Here is a 14,296-nt window from a genome sequence, read left to right on the forward strand (position 1 = left end):
AGGGGTCATATGATGCAATTTCAATTTTTCCTTTCTCTTTGAAGTGTTACAAGCTCTTGGTGCATAAAGAAGATCTGTAAAGTTGCAAAGACTAAAGTCTCAAATCCAAAGAGTTATTCTTTATAAAAGTTAAGAGTCAACTACGCCCTCCTAAAATGGCTCGTTCTAACACGCCCCCACATATCTACGTCACTATGTGGGAAGATTTGCATAACGCCGCCCAAATGTTCATGCAAAGAAAGAAGGCATAACTTTTATTCTATATAACAATATAAAGTATTGTTGCTGCCGCCATGCCGAGACTCTGTGTGTTTCGTTGTGAAAGCGAAACTACTCTGTTTGGCCTTCCAAAAGAGGACGATATCCCCTTCGTCATGCCTGGAGCTGATCCATGCTGGTCGCTGAGGAAATACATCAACTTCGCTCTGTGGATCACCAGATCGGCTTTCACCGTGCGAAGCAGGGCCCCCCCCCCCACCGTGTGTTTCGTTGTGAAAGCGAAACTACTCTGTTTGGCCTTCCAAAAGAGGACGATATCCCCTTCGTCATGCCTGGAGCTGATCCATGCTGGTCGCTGAGGAAATACATCAACTTCGCTCTGTGGATCACCAGATCGGCTTTCACCGTGCGAAGCAGGGCCCCCCCCCCCACCGTGTGTTTCGTTGTGAAAGCGAAACTACTCTGTTTGGCCTTCCAAAAGAGGACGATATCCCCTTCGTCATGCCTGGAGCTGATCCATGCTGGTCGCTGAGGAAATACATCAACTTCGCTCTGTGGATCACCAGATCGGCTTTCACCGTGCGAAGCAGGGCCCCCCCCCCCAAAGTTGTATTTTCAACACTGTTCGAGAACAGTTCAACCCAAATATTCATTTGGGTGCAGCGCATTTTATGGAGGACTGTTTCCTGATCCTGGAAGAGTAGACTACAATGCCGGCTGTTCTGATTCACAGTCTGTAAGTACGTTTTCATTTAAAGGATTTGCCACTGATGATTCAAACGCGAGTTTTGAGCAGTGTAGAGTAGCGCTTGTTGTTTGTCATTTCTCCGATCACAGTGCAGACATAGTTTTATGTTTACGCGGCGCGATGCAACGCGTAAAAAGACAGTATAAGACAGTCATTATAATCTGGCCTGACAACAACACGGCCTGACATTATGGTAAGGGTAGTAACATTTCCGTCACACGCTTGAGGCATTCGGTCAATCACAACGCACTGGATAGCTGGCCAATCAGAGCACACCACGCTTTTCAGACCGATGAGCTTTGTAAAAATCAAGGCGTTTCAGAAAGGCGGGGCATAGAGGAGAAACAATAATGTACAGTATGTGGAAAATAATGTTTTTTTTTACTTTAAACTGCATAAACACATTTCATTACACCAAATACACAAAATAATGTTTTTTTTAGCAACATCATATGACCCCTTTAATGTGTCTGCATTCAAGCATTTCAGTGGGCTTAAACTGATCACCCTTTACAGCAGATTTAGTTTACAAACAACTGACAGTTTTGACCTAAATATGATTTTCAGTTACAATAATTAATCCTAAAATTCGACATTAGTAACTTACTTTTAACAGCATCAGACTCGCTCGCGCTCACAAGATCTCCCGGTTCTTACTTGTGAATTCAGTTCACTGGAGACTCGCACTAAACGGTTCATTTGAATCAGTGAGTTGTCGACTCGAGAACAGCTGCAATCGGATCATTCCAATTCGTGAATGAATCGTTTGGTGCGATTTGCGAACCGATTGAAAAGGTTCATTGAAAAGAATCAATTCGTTCTTGAATCAGACACCGCTTCTGCGTCTCGGAGTACGTGATATATTATAAGGAGTAACGATATTTTTTTATGAAATATAAAAAGTAAAAAGTACGATCTTATGCTTTGGAATGTAGTGAAGTAAAAGTAAAAGTTACTCAAAATAAAACTACTCCAGTAAAGTACAGACACTTGAAAAATGTTCTTAAGTACAGTAACGAAGTAAAACTACTCCGTTACTGTCCACCACTGGTCCAAACCAACCATTTAGTTAAAACTGAATCAGATTTCCCACTGCTAACCCTTCACTATTCACATGCTTCCGCTTTCAGGAACTGGAGAGAGTGGGAAAAGCACCTTTATTAAACAGATGAGAATCATTCATGGCTCAGGCTACTCAGAAGAGGACAGGAGAGGCTTTACCAAGCTGGTCTACCAAAACATCTTTACATCGTTGCAGGCCATGATACGGGCAATGGATACTCTCCAGATCCACTACAAATATGAACATAATAAGGTACAGTAATTTGCCTTACCCAATCACTCTTATTAATCTGTTTCTATGGATTTGTTATGCGTTCTTTATCTTGGTCACAGGTCTTCTCTGAACTTTTAAAGCACAAGCTAAACCTTTAGTAGTAAAGAAATAGATGCGACTGAATGTTATTGGTGCTATGAATGTTAGAGTGTGGCATCTTTTTGCATCTTCTGTAGTTCGGAGAATCATGGGAATGTTGCAAGTTGGACTCAAATTGCATTGTCTGCATGAGAGTCATGGCTCAGTGTGTCAGATCAAGTGTCACTCAGATAACTTTGCCAGGTCAACTTTGTAGGTCAAACATTGAGTCAAATAGGCTACCCTAAAAGAGATAAAATCACTTTGGGCTAATCATGTTGCCTAGGCTTAAACACAATTACCCCTCCAAGCTATGAAATTAATTATACCATTTTACTGCCTTGCAGAAATGTGCCATCTAGTTTTTTTTTTCCCATTTGTAGACGCCCCCAAAGACAAACCTATTTTCCATTGTGCGTAGTTGAAATATTTTGGAACACAGCCTCAATCAAGTTCCGTCTTATTGGGTCAGGTGTAGTGAGATGGAGAACTTCAACAAATTTGAGTTTTGAGTAAAATGGGTCAATAAAGTTGTAACCAGGTTATGTATAAGTGGGCTAGGACGTGACTCAACGTTTACTGTTGATTGTGTCCCATTGGCTCAGGGTTGCCAGATCTGTGTAACAAAACTCGCCCAACTGGTACTCAAAACTAGCCCAATTGAGTTCTGGGGAAAAATGACAAAATCAAAATCACTTTAATTCGCATTCCTGGTTGTCAAAATCTCCTTTCAGGGTGTTCCACTCGATCAAAAATGCTTTACCAGGGACAGGGGATTTCGCCTCAATCTGCGGACTAAAAAAACAACCTGTGACAGCTTTATAAAAGTAGCCTAATTCCATTGGAAAACCATGGACTTGGCAACACTGCATTGGCTGAAGCATCGGCTTTTAACACTGTTTTAATTGCATTACTTTTCTCCTCACAGGCCAATGCAAACATTGTCAGAGAAGTAGATGTAGAGAAGGTCTTCTTGTTCGTCAACCCCTATGTAGATGCCGTCAGGAGTTTATGGAATGACCCGGGAATTCAGGAGTGTTATGACCGGAGGAGAGAATTCCAGCTCTCAGATTCCACAAAATAGTGAGTGCATCTTAAGTCTGTCACCTTCCATAAGAAAGAAGAAACACAATGAGATCGCTCTAATGTGGCTTCTCTTAAACAACAGTGAGATTAAATGCAGAACAAATGTGGCTTTTAATGTGCTTTAAATGTGTCTGATTTTTCTCATTTAAAAAAGTCAAATAATCTAACATGTGTCTTCTAGAGTTTTAGAAAATATCTTAACAATGTCTCACACTGCGGGTCAGATTTGCCAAGACACCAAAGTCTGCACTCTCAAGTTCTCATCAAAAAATTTTTCATCAAATTCACCCAAGATCAAATGATCTGAGCCGTGATATTCAAATTGATATTAGTAGCTCTATACTATACTTGCTATGTCAGTATTTGTTACAAAGTTAATACTTTCTCTATGAGCAATATATTTCCTCTTAATTTATGTCTGACAAACAGTGCGTAAAGTGAGTTTTTGCGGATGTAACTAAATGCTAAACAAACATGTCATAATACAAAGTAACTATGAGCTTCCATGTGAAATGTTTAGATTATTTTATATCTTCATAATCAGTTGCCTTAGGATTTATATTTGTTGTCATTAATAAATCAGTAAGCTGGACCCATATGACTGTCATACCTGCCAATAGTAGTTTGGGAATCTGCATTTGCATTCTCTGATAAATTATTAATAAAATATTAATACCAGGTTATATTTTCCATGAAGAAAATTAATCCCATTTTAGGATCATTAAGATAATCAAGCACCTGCTCCAGTTCCAAAAATATCAGTTTCATTACTGTAGTGAAAATATATATATACTGTATATATATATTTTTTCCTGCATGATTTAAACAATTTCAATTAAATGTAATGCTGCTATACAGTGCTTAACAAATTTATTAGACCCCCTGTCATAATAAAGAGAGAAAACAAATAATTTAGGAATCTGTCAAAAATTAAAACTGTTTAAAACTAAAAGTTGTATTGTCATTTATTAGGCAAATAACAAACTGAAGCAAAAGAATAGCCTTTTTTCACATATAATTAAAAAAAAAAAACTTATTTTTATTTTGTATGGCCTTCTTTGGCCTTGATAACAGCTTGCATTCTTGCTGGCATTGTTTTTATGTACTTTTCCATTTCCACTTTTCCCTTTTCCTTATGTTTCTGTTGTTATTGACTTCCAAATAGTTTCTAGTTGTTCCCAAAGACTTGCTTTTGAAACTTTTTTGTGATCTATCTTTGAATACATTAAATCCAAACAATAATTATATTTTAGCATTAGAAACACTACTGTGACTAAAGAGCTTACACATGATGGTGTGGATTAACTGATTACAAAAACATTCAAAAAAAATGATTTTGGTAATCACCAATACTATTAGATTAGGGCAGATGTGGCACAACTTTCCGTACCCACTGTATATACTAATATATATGTGACCCTGGACCACAAAACCAGTCATAAGGGTCCATTTTTTGAAATTAAGATTTATACATAATCTCAAAGCTGAATAAATAAGCTTTCCATTGATGTATGGTTTGTTAGGATATGATAATATTTGGCCGACATACAACTATTTGAAAATCTGGAATCTGAGGGTGAAAATCTAAATATTGAGAAAATCTCCTTTAAAGTTGTCCAAATGAAGTTCTTAGCAATGCATATTACTAATCAAAAAGCTTGAAAATATTATCACAATGCAAAAAAAACCTAATGTTACAAAAAAATATGCTTCCTGTATCCAGAAGTACATTTGTTCATTCTTATTTTGAGGTAAAATGTAACTCTGGTTTCACCCAACGAATCAAAGAGATGCTTCAGAACTGTGAAATGTTCACTGTTTGTCCACAGTTATCTAAATTCACTGGATCGCATTGCCAACCCTTCCTATGTTCCCACCCAGCAAGATGTGCTCAGGGTCAGAGTGCCCACAACAGGGATCATTGAATACCCCTTTGACCTACAGAGTGTCATATTCAGGTACATCTTCTCTTTATACTTACTCTTCTTGTTCATCTAGTACCACATTGATACAAAATGCTCAGTTCATACAGTTCAACCCAGTGCTCAGATGCCAGATTGTAAGTGTATGACCTTTCAATCTGATGACTTGTCCTCTTCCACCAGGATGGTAGATGTAGGGGGGCAGCGCTCAGAAAGGCGGAAGTGGATCCACTGCTTTGAAAACGTCACCTCCATCATGTTCCTGGTAGCACTCAGTGAATATGACCAAGTTCTGGTTGAGTCTGACAATGAGGTAAATGAACTACCAGCAGAGGGAGCCAAAGTTGTTACTAACCACTGTAAATGTTTGCAGAATTTCGATTTTGCGTGATGCCTTGATGCACATGCACAGAAAAATGTATTTATTTAGTGGGGTATACAATCCTACAATCACGATTTTAGCAAAGAAAAATGTCTTGTTAAAAGTGTACTACATTTCTTGCGGGAAAAACTTTTAACTGTGTGGCATAATCTTATCAAATATTTTTTTTTGATAAAAACTAATGAAGCAGTATTAAAATATTAATACCATAAATATATATGGTTACACTTTATTTCGATAGTCCACTTTAGACATTCTACTAACTATAAGTAACTTTGTAATTACATGTCAACTAATTCTCATTAATTTGCAACTACATGTCTACTAACTCTCAGAGTAGACTTAGGGTAGGTTTAGGGTTAGTAGAATGTTGACAAAGAAAGTGTTAGAAGATATTAAGCAGACAGTCTACTAATACTCTACTAACTGCTAGTTGACATGTAGTTGCAAAGTTACTTATAGTTAGTAGAATGTCTAAAGTGGACTATCGAAATAAAGTGTTATCATATATATATATATCCTCAGAAATCATTGTGGATTAACAAACACGCAGGAGACCTTTTTGACGTGACGAAACAAAGCCAGAAATATTATAATTTTGTGTTTTAAATAACACATTTTGGATAACGCATTTAATATTATTTTACTTAATACCGCTTGACATTTTTATAGTCATTAAATGAAACTCTATGAAATTTTTATTTGTAATTAAAATGAACCCATAAAAACAGTCTCTGACTGACTTGGATCCGTAGATAATGAACTATTCTTTTCATTCTTAACTTTAAATGGCAAGCTGTGCTCACTTTAGCAGTGTTTGAATGTTGAATGTAATTTTTTTCTGAAATTGTCAGAAGCGGTGAATTAAATGTTAGTGTTGATTGCTGTAGTAAAGCAGGACTAAAATAACCACTGAAATGGCCCTGATGTGTTATTTTCCCTCACAGAATCGAATGGAGGAAAGCAAAGCATTGTTTAGGACGATAATAACATACCCCTGGTTCCAGAATTCATCCGTTATTCTTTTTCTGAACAAGAAAGACCTTTTGGAAGAGAAAATAATGTTTTCACACCTTGTAGATTACTTTCCTGAATATGATGGTAAGATTAAAAAGATTGTGATATGTTGTTTTTCCAGATTATTCTGTGAGATTTGAAAAAGATGGTCAGTCATGATGCGTTTATTGGACTGATGGTCTTTCCATGGTGCTGCAAAAGCATTGCTGTATTATTGTTCATACTTCAGGTTCCAAGTTATTTTAAGTAAAAGCTCTGATTAGTTAACCAAAATCGATCTATTTCTTCTCTCTTAGGACCCCAGAGAGACGCTCAAGCAGCACGGGAATTCATCCTGAAGATGTTTGTCGACCTGAATCCAGACTCCGAAAAAATCATTTACTCTCATTTCACCTGCGCCACTGACACAGAAAACATCCGATTCGTGTTCGCTGCTGTCAAGGACACCATCTTGCAGCTCACACTGAAGGAATACAATCTAGTCTGAACAACGGCCGGTTATGGTTTTGTCATTGTCTTGCCCAGTTAAAAGACTCGTCAGTCTGCAGCTAAAGTCTGCCGTAATGCTGTGATCCACTAAAGTCTGCTTTAACTGTTCGAGCAGTCCGCTGATTCTGCTCTGAATTTGGACACACACGGTTTTTTTATCTGTAACACAAGCCGCTCACTGCTTCGTCATTATTTATTTGCACCTCTGAGCTACTTCACAGAGTTCAACTTGAATGGTATTATTCCATTTTAATGAAATACATTGTTATTGAACTTTCTATTAAGGTTTATTCTGTAGCAGGTTATTTTTGGTTTTCAAGTTGTATTCATTGAGCTGTTTGCTATAAATGTTATGTAGATTTCTGCAACTTGGACATATGAATTATTCCGTGTGGTGAGGTCTTTAGAAAGCAATGAAAGTACTTATATGGTATTGTATTTTATAAGGGTCTTTTCTCATTTCCAAGGCACATGCATTGATGAAGAATAGATAACAGTTAGTTTTACATGAACATTTACATTAAAAGTGCCAAAGTTCTTCTAATGTGATTGTTTTATATATTGCCATACTAATAATCATACCACAGGCAATAAGTTGCCCTTGCCAGTATCATTTGTTGTTATACCATACCAGCTCTTCGTATGTATTTCTTGTATTCTTGTACATCTGCTGTTCATGACCTGATTCATTAAGATCACCGGTGTTCTGTTACATCAAGTCTGAATGATGTGCCAAGAGAGCCGATTCCTGTGCATCCTAATCTTAAACTACAAATGTGCCATTCAGAGATTTTCTGTAACACTTGCATACGTTTAGATTTTTTCATAATAAATTACCCAACAGATGTTCTCAGTGAGGCAATGATGCTCTTACTGGTGTTGTACTGACCTGACAGTGTGGTAAGTGTGGTGTAATAAAGCTTTGGTCAATATTTGCAGTTGTTTTTAAAGACGGTACAGATTTGTAAAGAGTTTCATGTGATTAGAAGCGTGTCAAACAAATGAATGTTTTGTGTTGAGCCAAGAGTAAAGGACCAAATTTCTGTTGTGATCCTCTGAAACTTTTTTGGGGGGTGAAGCTGACATGGTTTACATAGTGCTGAATTTTGGGTTATCACTGGAAAGTTTTTTTGTTGTTGTTGGAATAAAATCTGCTATTTTAGAGAGCAGTATATAATATTTGCTGTCCAAATGTAAAAAAACCCATAAAACTCATACAGTGGGCCATAAAAGTATGTGGACACTTGGAAAATTGCATAAATGTCACTGCAATAAATAAAATATCAAACCAAGTGGCATTTGTTTTTAAGAAAGATTTTAGGCAAAACATTTTACAAACGGAAAATAAGATAGTTGGGGGGTGAAGCTGACATGGTTTACATAGTGCTGAATTTTGGGTTATCACTGGAAAGTTTTTTTGTTGTTGTTGGAATAAAATCTGCTATTTTAGAGAGCAGTATATAATATTTGCTGTCCAAATGTAAAAAAAAAACATAAAACTCATACAGTGGGCCATAAAAGTATGTGGACACTTGGAAAATTGCATAAATGTCACTGCAATAAATAAAATATCAAACCAAGTGGCATTTGTTTTTAAGAAAGATTTTAGGCAAAACATTTTACAAACGGAAAATAAGATAGCACATTGTATTATTGAAAATTAAGAAAAAGTGTTAACTTTGAAAAACAAAATATCTGAGTCTGAAAGTTTAAAAAAGTCAAACTCTTTAACTGAATTGCATCTACCTGATCTGTGTGTTGGTTCATAAATGTGCGTAATGATTCAGTTGTTCAGTGTGGCTTATGCCTGCTTAGATGCTCACTGCAATAACATAATGCTTGGATCCTTTATACATGACCTATGACCTCAATGGCCTAAGGACTTCACACATGGCAGATATACTGTATGTTCACTGAATATAAGCAGACCATTCATATCATCAGGACTAACTCAAGATCAAAACACATTTCACTGTGCATTTACTGAATGAGAACTGTGATGAGTCCTCCTGATATACTGCATCATATTATTTATTCTTCTCTTCTTATTTGTCTTGATATTTTAAATCCATTTTATTAGAATCTTTATTTTTTTTTACTATTGTGCATGATAAACTTGGCTTGGAATCCATTGTATATTTTCAGAGACAACTATTAAACTTATTAATATCTATATCTATACTTAAGTTTAATAGTTTAATATGTTCTGTACTGGTCTGGAGCTGCTATTTATGCAATTTAATAGCCTGTTTTTGTTCCTACTTCCTCATTCCATCTCAAAAACGTTGCATAAGTGTGCTGTGACACAAGACACCTTACACTCTTAAATATACAGTCAGACGCCACAGCAGAATTTTGTTCGGCCGTTTTTATTTTCTAGTTCTTTACAAAACCATCTACTGCTTTAAAACACAGAAACCAGTATCATTTTCTGAAGCACCTGTAACTGCCACAGATATCTCTTAATAGCCATGAAATTGTATTTTGTATTGCTTTAGGTATATATTTTCCTCATTGGCAATAAATAAATATTTAGCAGGTTTGTTTTCCTGCATGTTTGTGGCGAACAGTGTCACTCGTAGCATTGTATACTAGATGAGCCAGTCTGTTTCTATCAGAAAACATAATCACATGCACATACATTTTGTTCCTTAAATTTTCATTTTGGGAGATGTAATGAGAGAAATATTCCACATGTGTAACGTAGCATGGAATTCTGTGCTACAGCAACAAACTTGTTTATTCAAAATGTTAACATTTAATTTTTTTCTTTGTTACTCATCCTCATGCAATTCCAAGCCTGACTGAAGCATAATAATGTGACATGCAGTTAACTCACAAAATGTATTTAAAGCTATTTTAGCTGTAATGACATAACAAATGAATGCCACTTTTATCAACAGAAGGTCTGCTAATGTATATGTTTAATATTTATTCATCAATTTATTTATATTAATTTATTCATTCATTTATAACTTGATAATTTTTGGTACGTACATGTCATTGTTATTTTCAAAATATGGTTGAATGAAATAAATGTAATATATAATACAAAACTATATATAAAAAAAAAGGTTTAGCTGCAGGTTTGATATACAGTATATTACAAATGAAAAGAAAATGCTTTATTTATGCATTTAGCATATTATATATTTTGGTCCTGGATGTCCAGAATGTTGATTTCCAGCAAGTTTCACTACCTAAAAAAAATGATGATGATGAAAATGCTGTTTAAAACAATATTTAAAAAATAAAGTTATTGTGTGTTTTAACCTTCTTAATAAAGAGCGCACTTGTTCCCACAGCTCTTATTTTGTTGTTAGAGCACATGTAATGGGCTGTTAACACTTTAGGCATAATTAATGCATTATAATCGATTGCTAAATTTCATAATCAGTATTTTTAAATATTATCACACTGATGCATTTTTACATCACTACATTTGGATCATCATTACATTTGGATGTGCAAGCTGATCGTCTGGGTGACATTTGCACATCCTTGGCCAAGCAAGTGGTTTAAGCTCATTGACTGAAATGATTAAATGAGGACATGAACTCTATTCACATTCACGAATAACCGTCTGGTATGCTATAGTATCTTCTCTGCCCCTGGCAGTTTCAAATGTGATAAAAGTTCTTAAAATGTTAATTTTGCCCTGCTGAAACCCCCCCCCCTCTTAAACCAGTCTAGGCTGCTGGTCTTAGTTGCTTTAAGCTAGTTTAGGCTGGTCTCCCAGCCTGGCCAAGCTGGTGTTTAGCTGGGATCAATCTGACCATCTAAAAAGTGCCCAAAACCCCTCTAAAATCAGTCAACAACCCAGTTTTGTTTAGTGGCATTTTGAGCAAGAGGTGTAATGCTATAATAAGTTCCTTGTACACTCTTAAAAATAAAGGTGCTTCAGGATGCCATAGAAGAACCTTTTTGTCTAAATGGTTCCATAAAGAACCTTTAACATCTGAAGAACCTTTCTGTTTCACAAATGGTTCTTTGTGGTGAAAGAAGGTTCTTCAGATTATAAAAAGGTAAGAAAGAGATGGTTTTTAAAGAACCTTTGACTGAATGGTTCTTTGTGGAAACAAAAATGGTTCTTCTATGGCATCGCTTGAAGAACCTTTTGAAGCACCTTTATTTTTAAGAGTGTATGCATCATGATCTCCAGTCCTGGACAAGGTGCACACGAAGAAAATAATATTCCAGGTTAAATTACTCACCCTCATGCGATGCCAAAACTGTACAACATTCTTTCTTCTGTGGAACATAAAAAAGAGAGAGATTTTTAAAGATTGGTTCTTTCTTTCTTTCTTTCTTTCTTATTTGTTTGTTTGTTCGTTGATACAGTGGAAGTCAATGGGTACCAAAACTGTTGGATTAAACATTCTTCAAAAAGTGTGTGTTCCACAGGAGAATGTTACACAATTTACAATTTTAAAATGGCATTCTTCAGTTCCTCTGTTCATGATTTTTCCTGTTTGTGAGCAATTGAGACTGGTGCAGAGGAAAAAGGAAACTAATGCCTTATGTGACACAACCCACCCCATCCATTGAACAAGGAAGAAACTTTACCTGTAAATTACAGTACATCAGGCTAGTCCTGAGGTAGGCATGTTTCAATAGGATTTTTGAAGACAGGGTTTTAACATTGGTGAGTGATTGATGAACGTGTTAACTGCAAAGTCCTGGAGAAGGTTCAAGCTGCTCAGGATGGGGGACTGCTGCTTGTCGGGTGAAGACAGAGAAAGCATCAGGATTCACCAAGAAATTGAGAGACAGCTTAAGATGGACAAGCGGGATTCATCCCGACAACTGAAACTTTTGTACAGGTATGTACTTTTCATTTTTGTTTGTTTGTTTTATTTTAGCTATGTAGATTTCTATTTTTTTAGTGACACCTGAACATTTGTAATGGTCAGTGTAAATAAGTTGTTCAGCATCAGTCATTTATTGACACTAAAATATAAAACAGTTAAATTGCCAGATGATATGCACTAAAGCTTTTATACAATAATTATACGGCTCACAGTATTCACACTTCAAATGTTTAGATGACGTTTCCTCTGACTGTTAGCGGTCACATGCAAATCTATGCAAAAGGATATCAATGGAAAGTCATTCATTCTCACACAGCACAGCATTATTTTTCTGTTCTTAATGAAACTAAAATGCAAGTAAGCATGTCAAGATATTTGCAAAAAACATACAAACAGGAACAATGTGTGAATTCCTATGGTAGGATCTACTGATAGGATCAGCTCCATCATGTCCTATACGTGTACTTGCATCATATCGAACATAAGCAGTTATTTATGTGTTTCAGTTCGTTTATGTTTTCCTTGATATGTACTTATGCATTTTACACTATATTTTAGGTTAAGTTTGTTTCTAATCAGTGGAGTCAATGCCAGTTTAATAGAAGAACAGATGATTGAGCTTAGGCTATGTGTTTCCTTGTTTTTACCATGATAAAAGTCTCCCCCCTTTTAGCAAAACTGCTGATTGTCAGACCTGTCTGGCATGTAATAGATACAATCATTTACATCCAGCACTGCAATGTCAAAATAATTTTTGTGTGGGTGCATGTGGCATCATTCTTGGTTACTTGTTATCAAACTCAAGAGACTGAGTTTGGTCTTCTGTGTGGTTTTCTCTACTATTCAGTTTTGAAGCAAAATACGCTTTTTATGATCGTCGACTTGATTGCACAGATATTATTTGAACTGAACTGAGCTGGACCAAGACATCACTGAATCAATGGTGAACAGACTTTAACTGAGAATTTGACTGTTTACTATTGTCCTTTGGCATTATCGACACACTATTTTCCTGTTTAATACTGTAGAGCTGCTTTGACACAATCTGTATTGTTAAAAGCGCTATATACTGTAAATAAAGGTGACTTGACCACAAAGAGAGACACAAAAATAAAACATTCATCAATAATCAGCAATACTTATCACAACAATCTCATTTACAAGTTATTAAACAAGTAATTGTATTGTAGTGTATAGACTACTTTGTTAAATGATAGTTTCTAAATATAGTTGTTTAACTATGGTTTCATATTAAAACAAATCATATTCAAACCATTCACACCCAGACCATTCTGATCACACAATCACAATGTTCATATCCTAAAGCAAACACGCAAATTAGAAAATCCATACTAGGTGTCTTTTGTCAGGTCTCTGTGTGTTTCCAAAAATAAGCATAAACTGTGGCTGAGAGATGATTATTAGAATCAGATCGGAATCAATAATGCAAACTTCAGGATTTATGAGACCAATTCAAATGTAGCTCTAGTAGGCCTATCATTTTTCAGCTTAATAACATATACAGCACCTTCAGATTCTACCAGAACAGGAACATTGTCTACATGAAGGAAGTAAGAAAAAAATGTCAGATCAATGTAATCAGTCATTATAAGGCCAAGTTGAGAACTGAGATGGGAAAAAAGCTGCAGCAATACTGCAGTGGTCTTTGAAGCTTTACCTTTGGTATTAAAGTGAATATTCATGCAAAGAAGAATCTGTCATTATATACTCACCCTAATGCTGTTTGGAGCACATACAAAGTAGTTTCACTTTCACAACAAAACACACGGCGGGCTAGAGTGAGCGGCGGCCAGCGGGCTTGAGAACGGCGCGACCGGCGGATTCAACGAAGGAGCGTCTGGCGGGCTTGCGGCAACCACATGTGACTACCCCGGGCTGGACTCCACTTCGTCCACGGTGAAAGCCGATCCCGGCAGTCCACAGAGCGAAGTTGATGTATTTCCTCAGCGACCAGCACGGATCAGCTCTAGGCATGACGAAGCGGATATCGTCCTCTTTTGGAAGACCAAACAAAGTAGTTTCACTTTCACAACAAAACACACGGCGGGCTAGAGTGAGCGGCGGCCAGCGGGCTTGAGAACGGCGCGACCGGCGGATTCAACGAAGGAGCGTCTGGCGGGCTTGCGGCAACCACATGTGACTACCCCGGGCTGGACTCCACTTCGTCCACGGTGAAAGCCGATCCCG

General features: G+C 36.6%; 2 protein-coding genes across 2 annotated transcripts in view; both read left to right on the plus strand.

Annotated features, from left to right (window-relative positions):
- Positions 1-1,976: 1,976 nt before the first annotated feature.
- Positions 1,977-8,359, plus strand: LOC107600584 (guanine nucleotide-binding protein G(q) subunit alpha-like). Its single transcript, XM_016292518.1, has 6 exons — positions 1,977-2,282; positions 3,310-3,464; positions 5,297-5,425; positions 5,573-5,702; positions 6,719-6,872; positions 7,085-8,359. The coding sequence occupies exons 1-6, from the start codon at positions 2,082-2,084 to the stop codon at positions 7,273-7,275; spliced, it is 960 nt and encodes a 319-aa protein (XP_016148004.1). The 5' UTR covers positions 1,977-2,081; the 3' UTR covers positions 7,276-8,359.
- Positions 8,360-11,981: 3,622 nt separating this feature from the next.
- LOC107600597 (guanine nucleotide-binding protein subunit alpha-14-like) overlaps positions 11,982-14,296 on the plus strand; it is a 7,298-nt gene continuing 4,983 nt past the window's right edge. Inside the window, exons 1-2 of the mRNA XM_016292531.1 lie at positions 11,982-12,100; positions 13,623-13,659. Coding sequence (XP_016148017.1) covers positions 11,982-12,100; positions 13,623-13,659 — 156 coding nt within the window. The remainder of the gene's footprint in view (positions 12,101-13,622; positions 13,660-14,296) is intronic.

This window comes from Sinocyclocheilus grahami, unplaced genomic scaffold (assembly GCF_001515645.1).
Source record: "Sinocyclocheilus grahami isolate Dianchi unplaced genomic scaffold, SAMN03320097.WGS_v1.1 scaffold287.1, whole genome shotgun sequence".
Taxonomy (NCBI): Eukaryota; Metazoa; Chordata; class Actinopteri; order Cypriniformes; family Cyprinidae; genus Sinocyclocheilus; species Sinocyclocheilus grahami.

What these genes read in the sequence shown, in the direction of transcription:
- LOC107600584 (XM_016292518.1), top strand. Translation starts at nt 2,082, where the DNA reads ATGCTTCCGCTTTCAGGAACTGGAGAGAGTGGGAAAAGCACCTTTATT. An exon ending in TGGTTGAGTCTGACAATGAG is followed by an intron (nt 5,703 to 6,718) that starts GTAAATGAACTA and finishes TTTCCCTCACAG; the next exon opens with AATCGAATGGAGGAAAGCAA. An exon ending in TTACTTTCCTGAATATGATG is followed by an intron (nt 6,873 to 7,084) that starts GTAAGATTAAAA and finishes CTTCTCTCTTAG; the next exon opens with GACCCCAGAGAGACGCTCAA.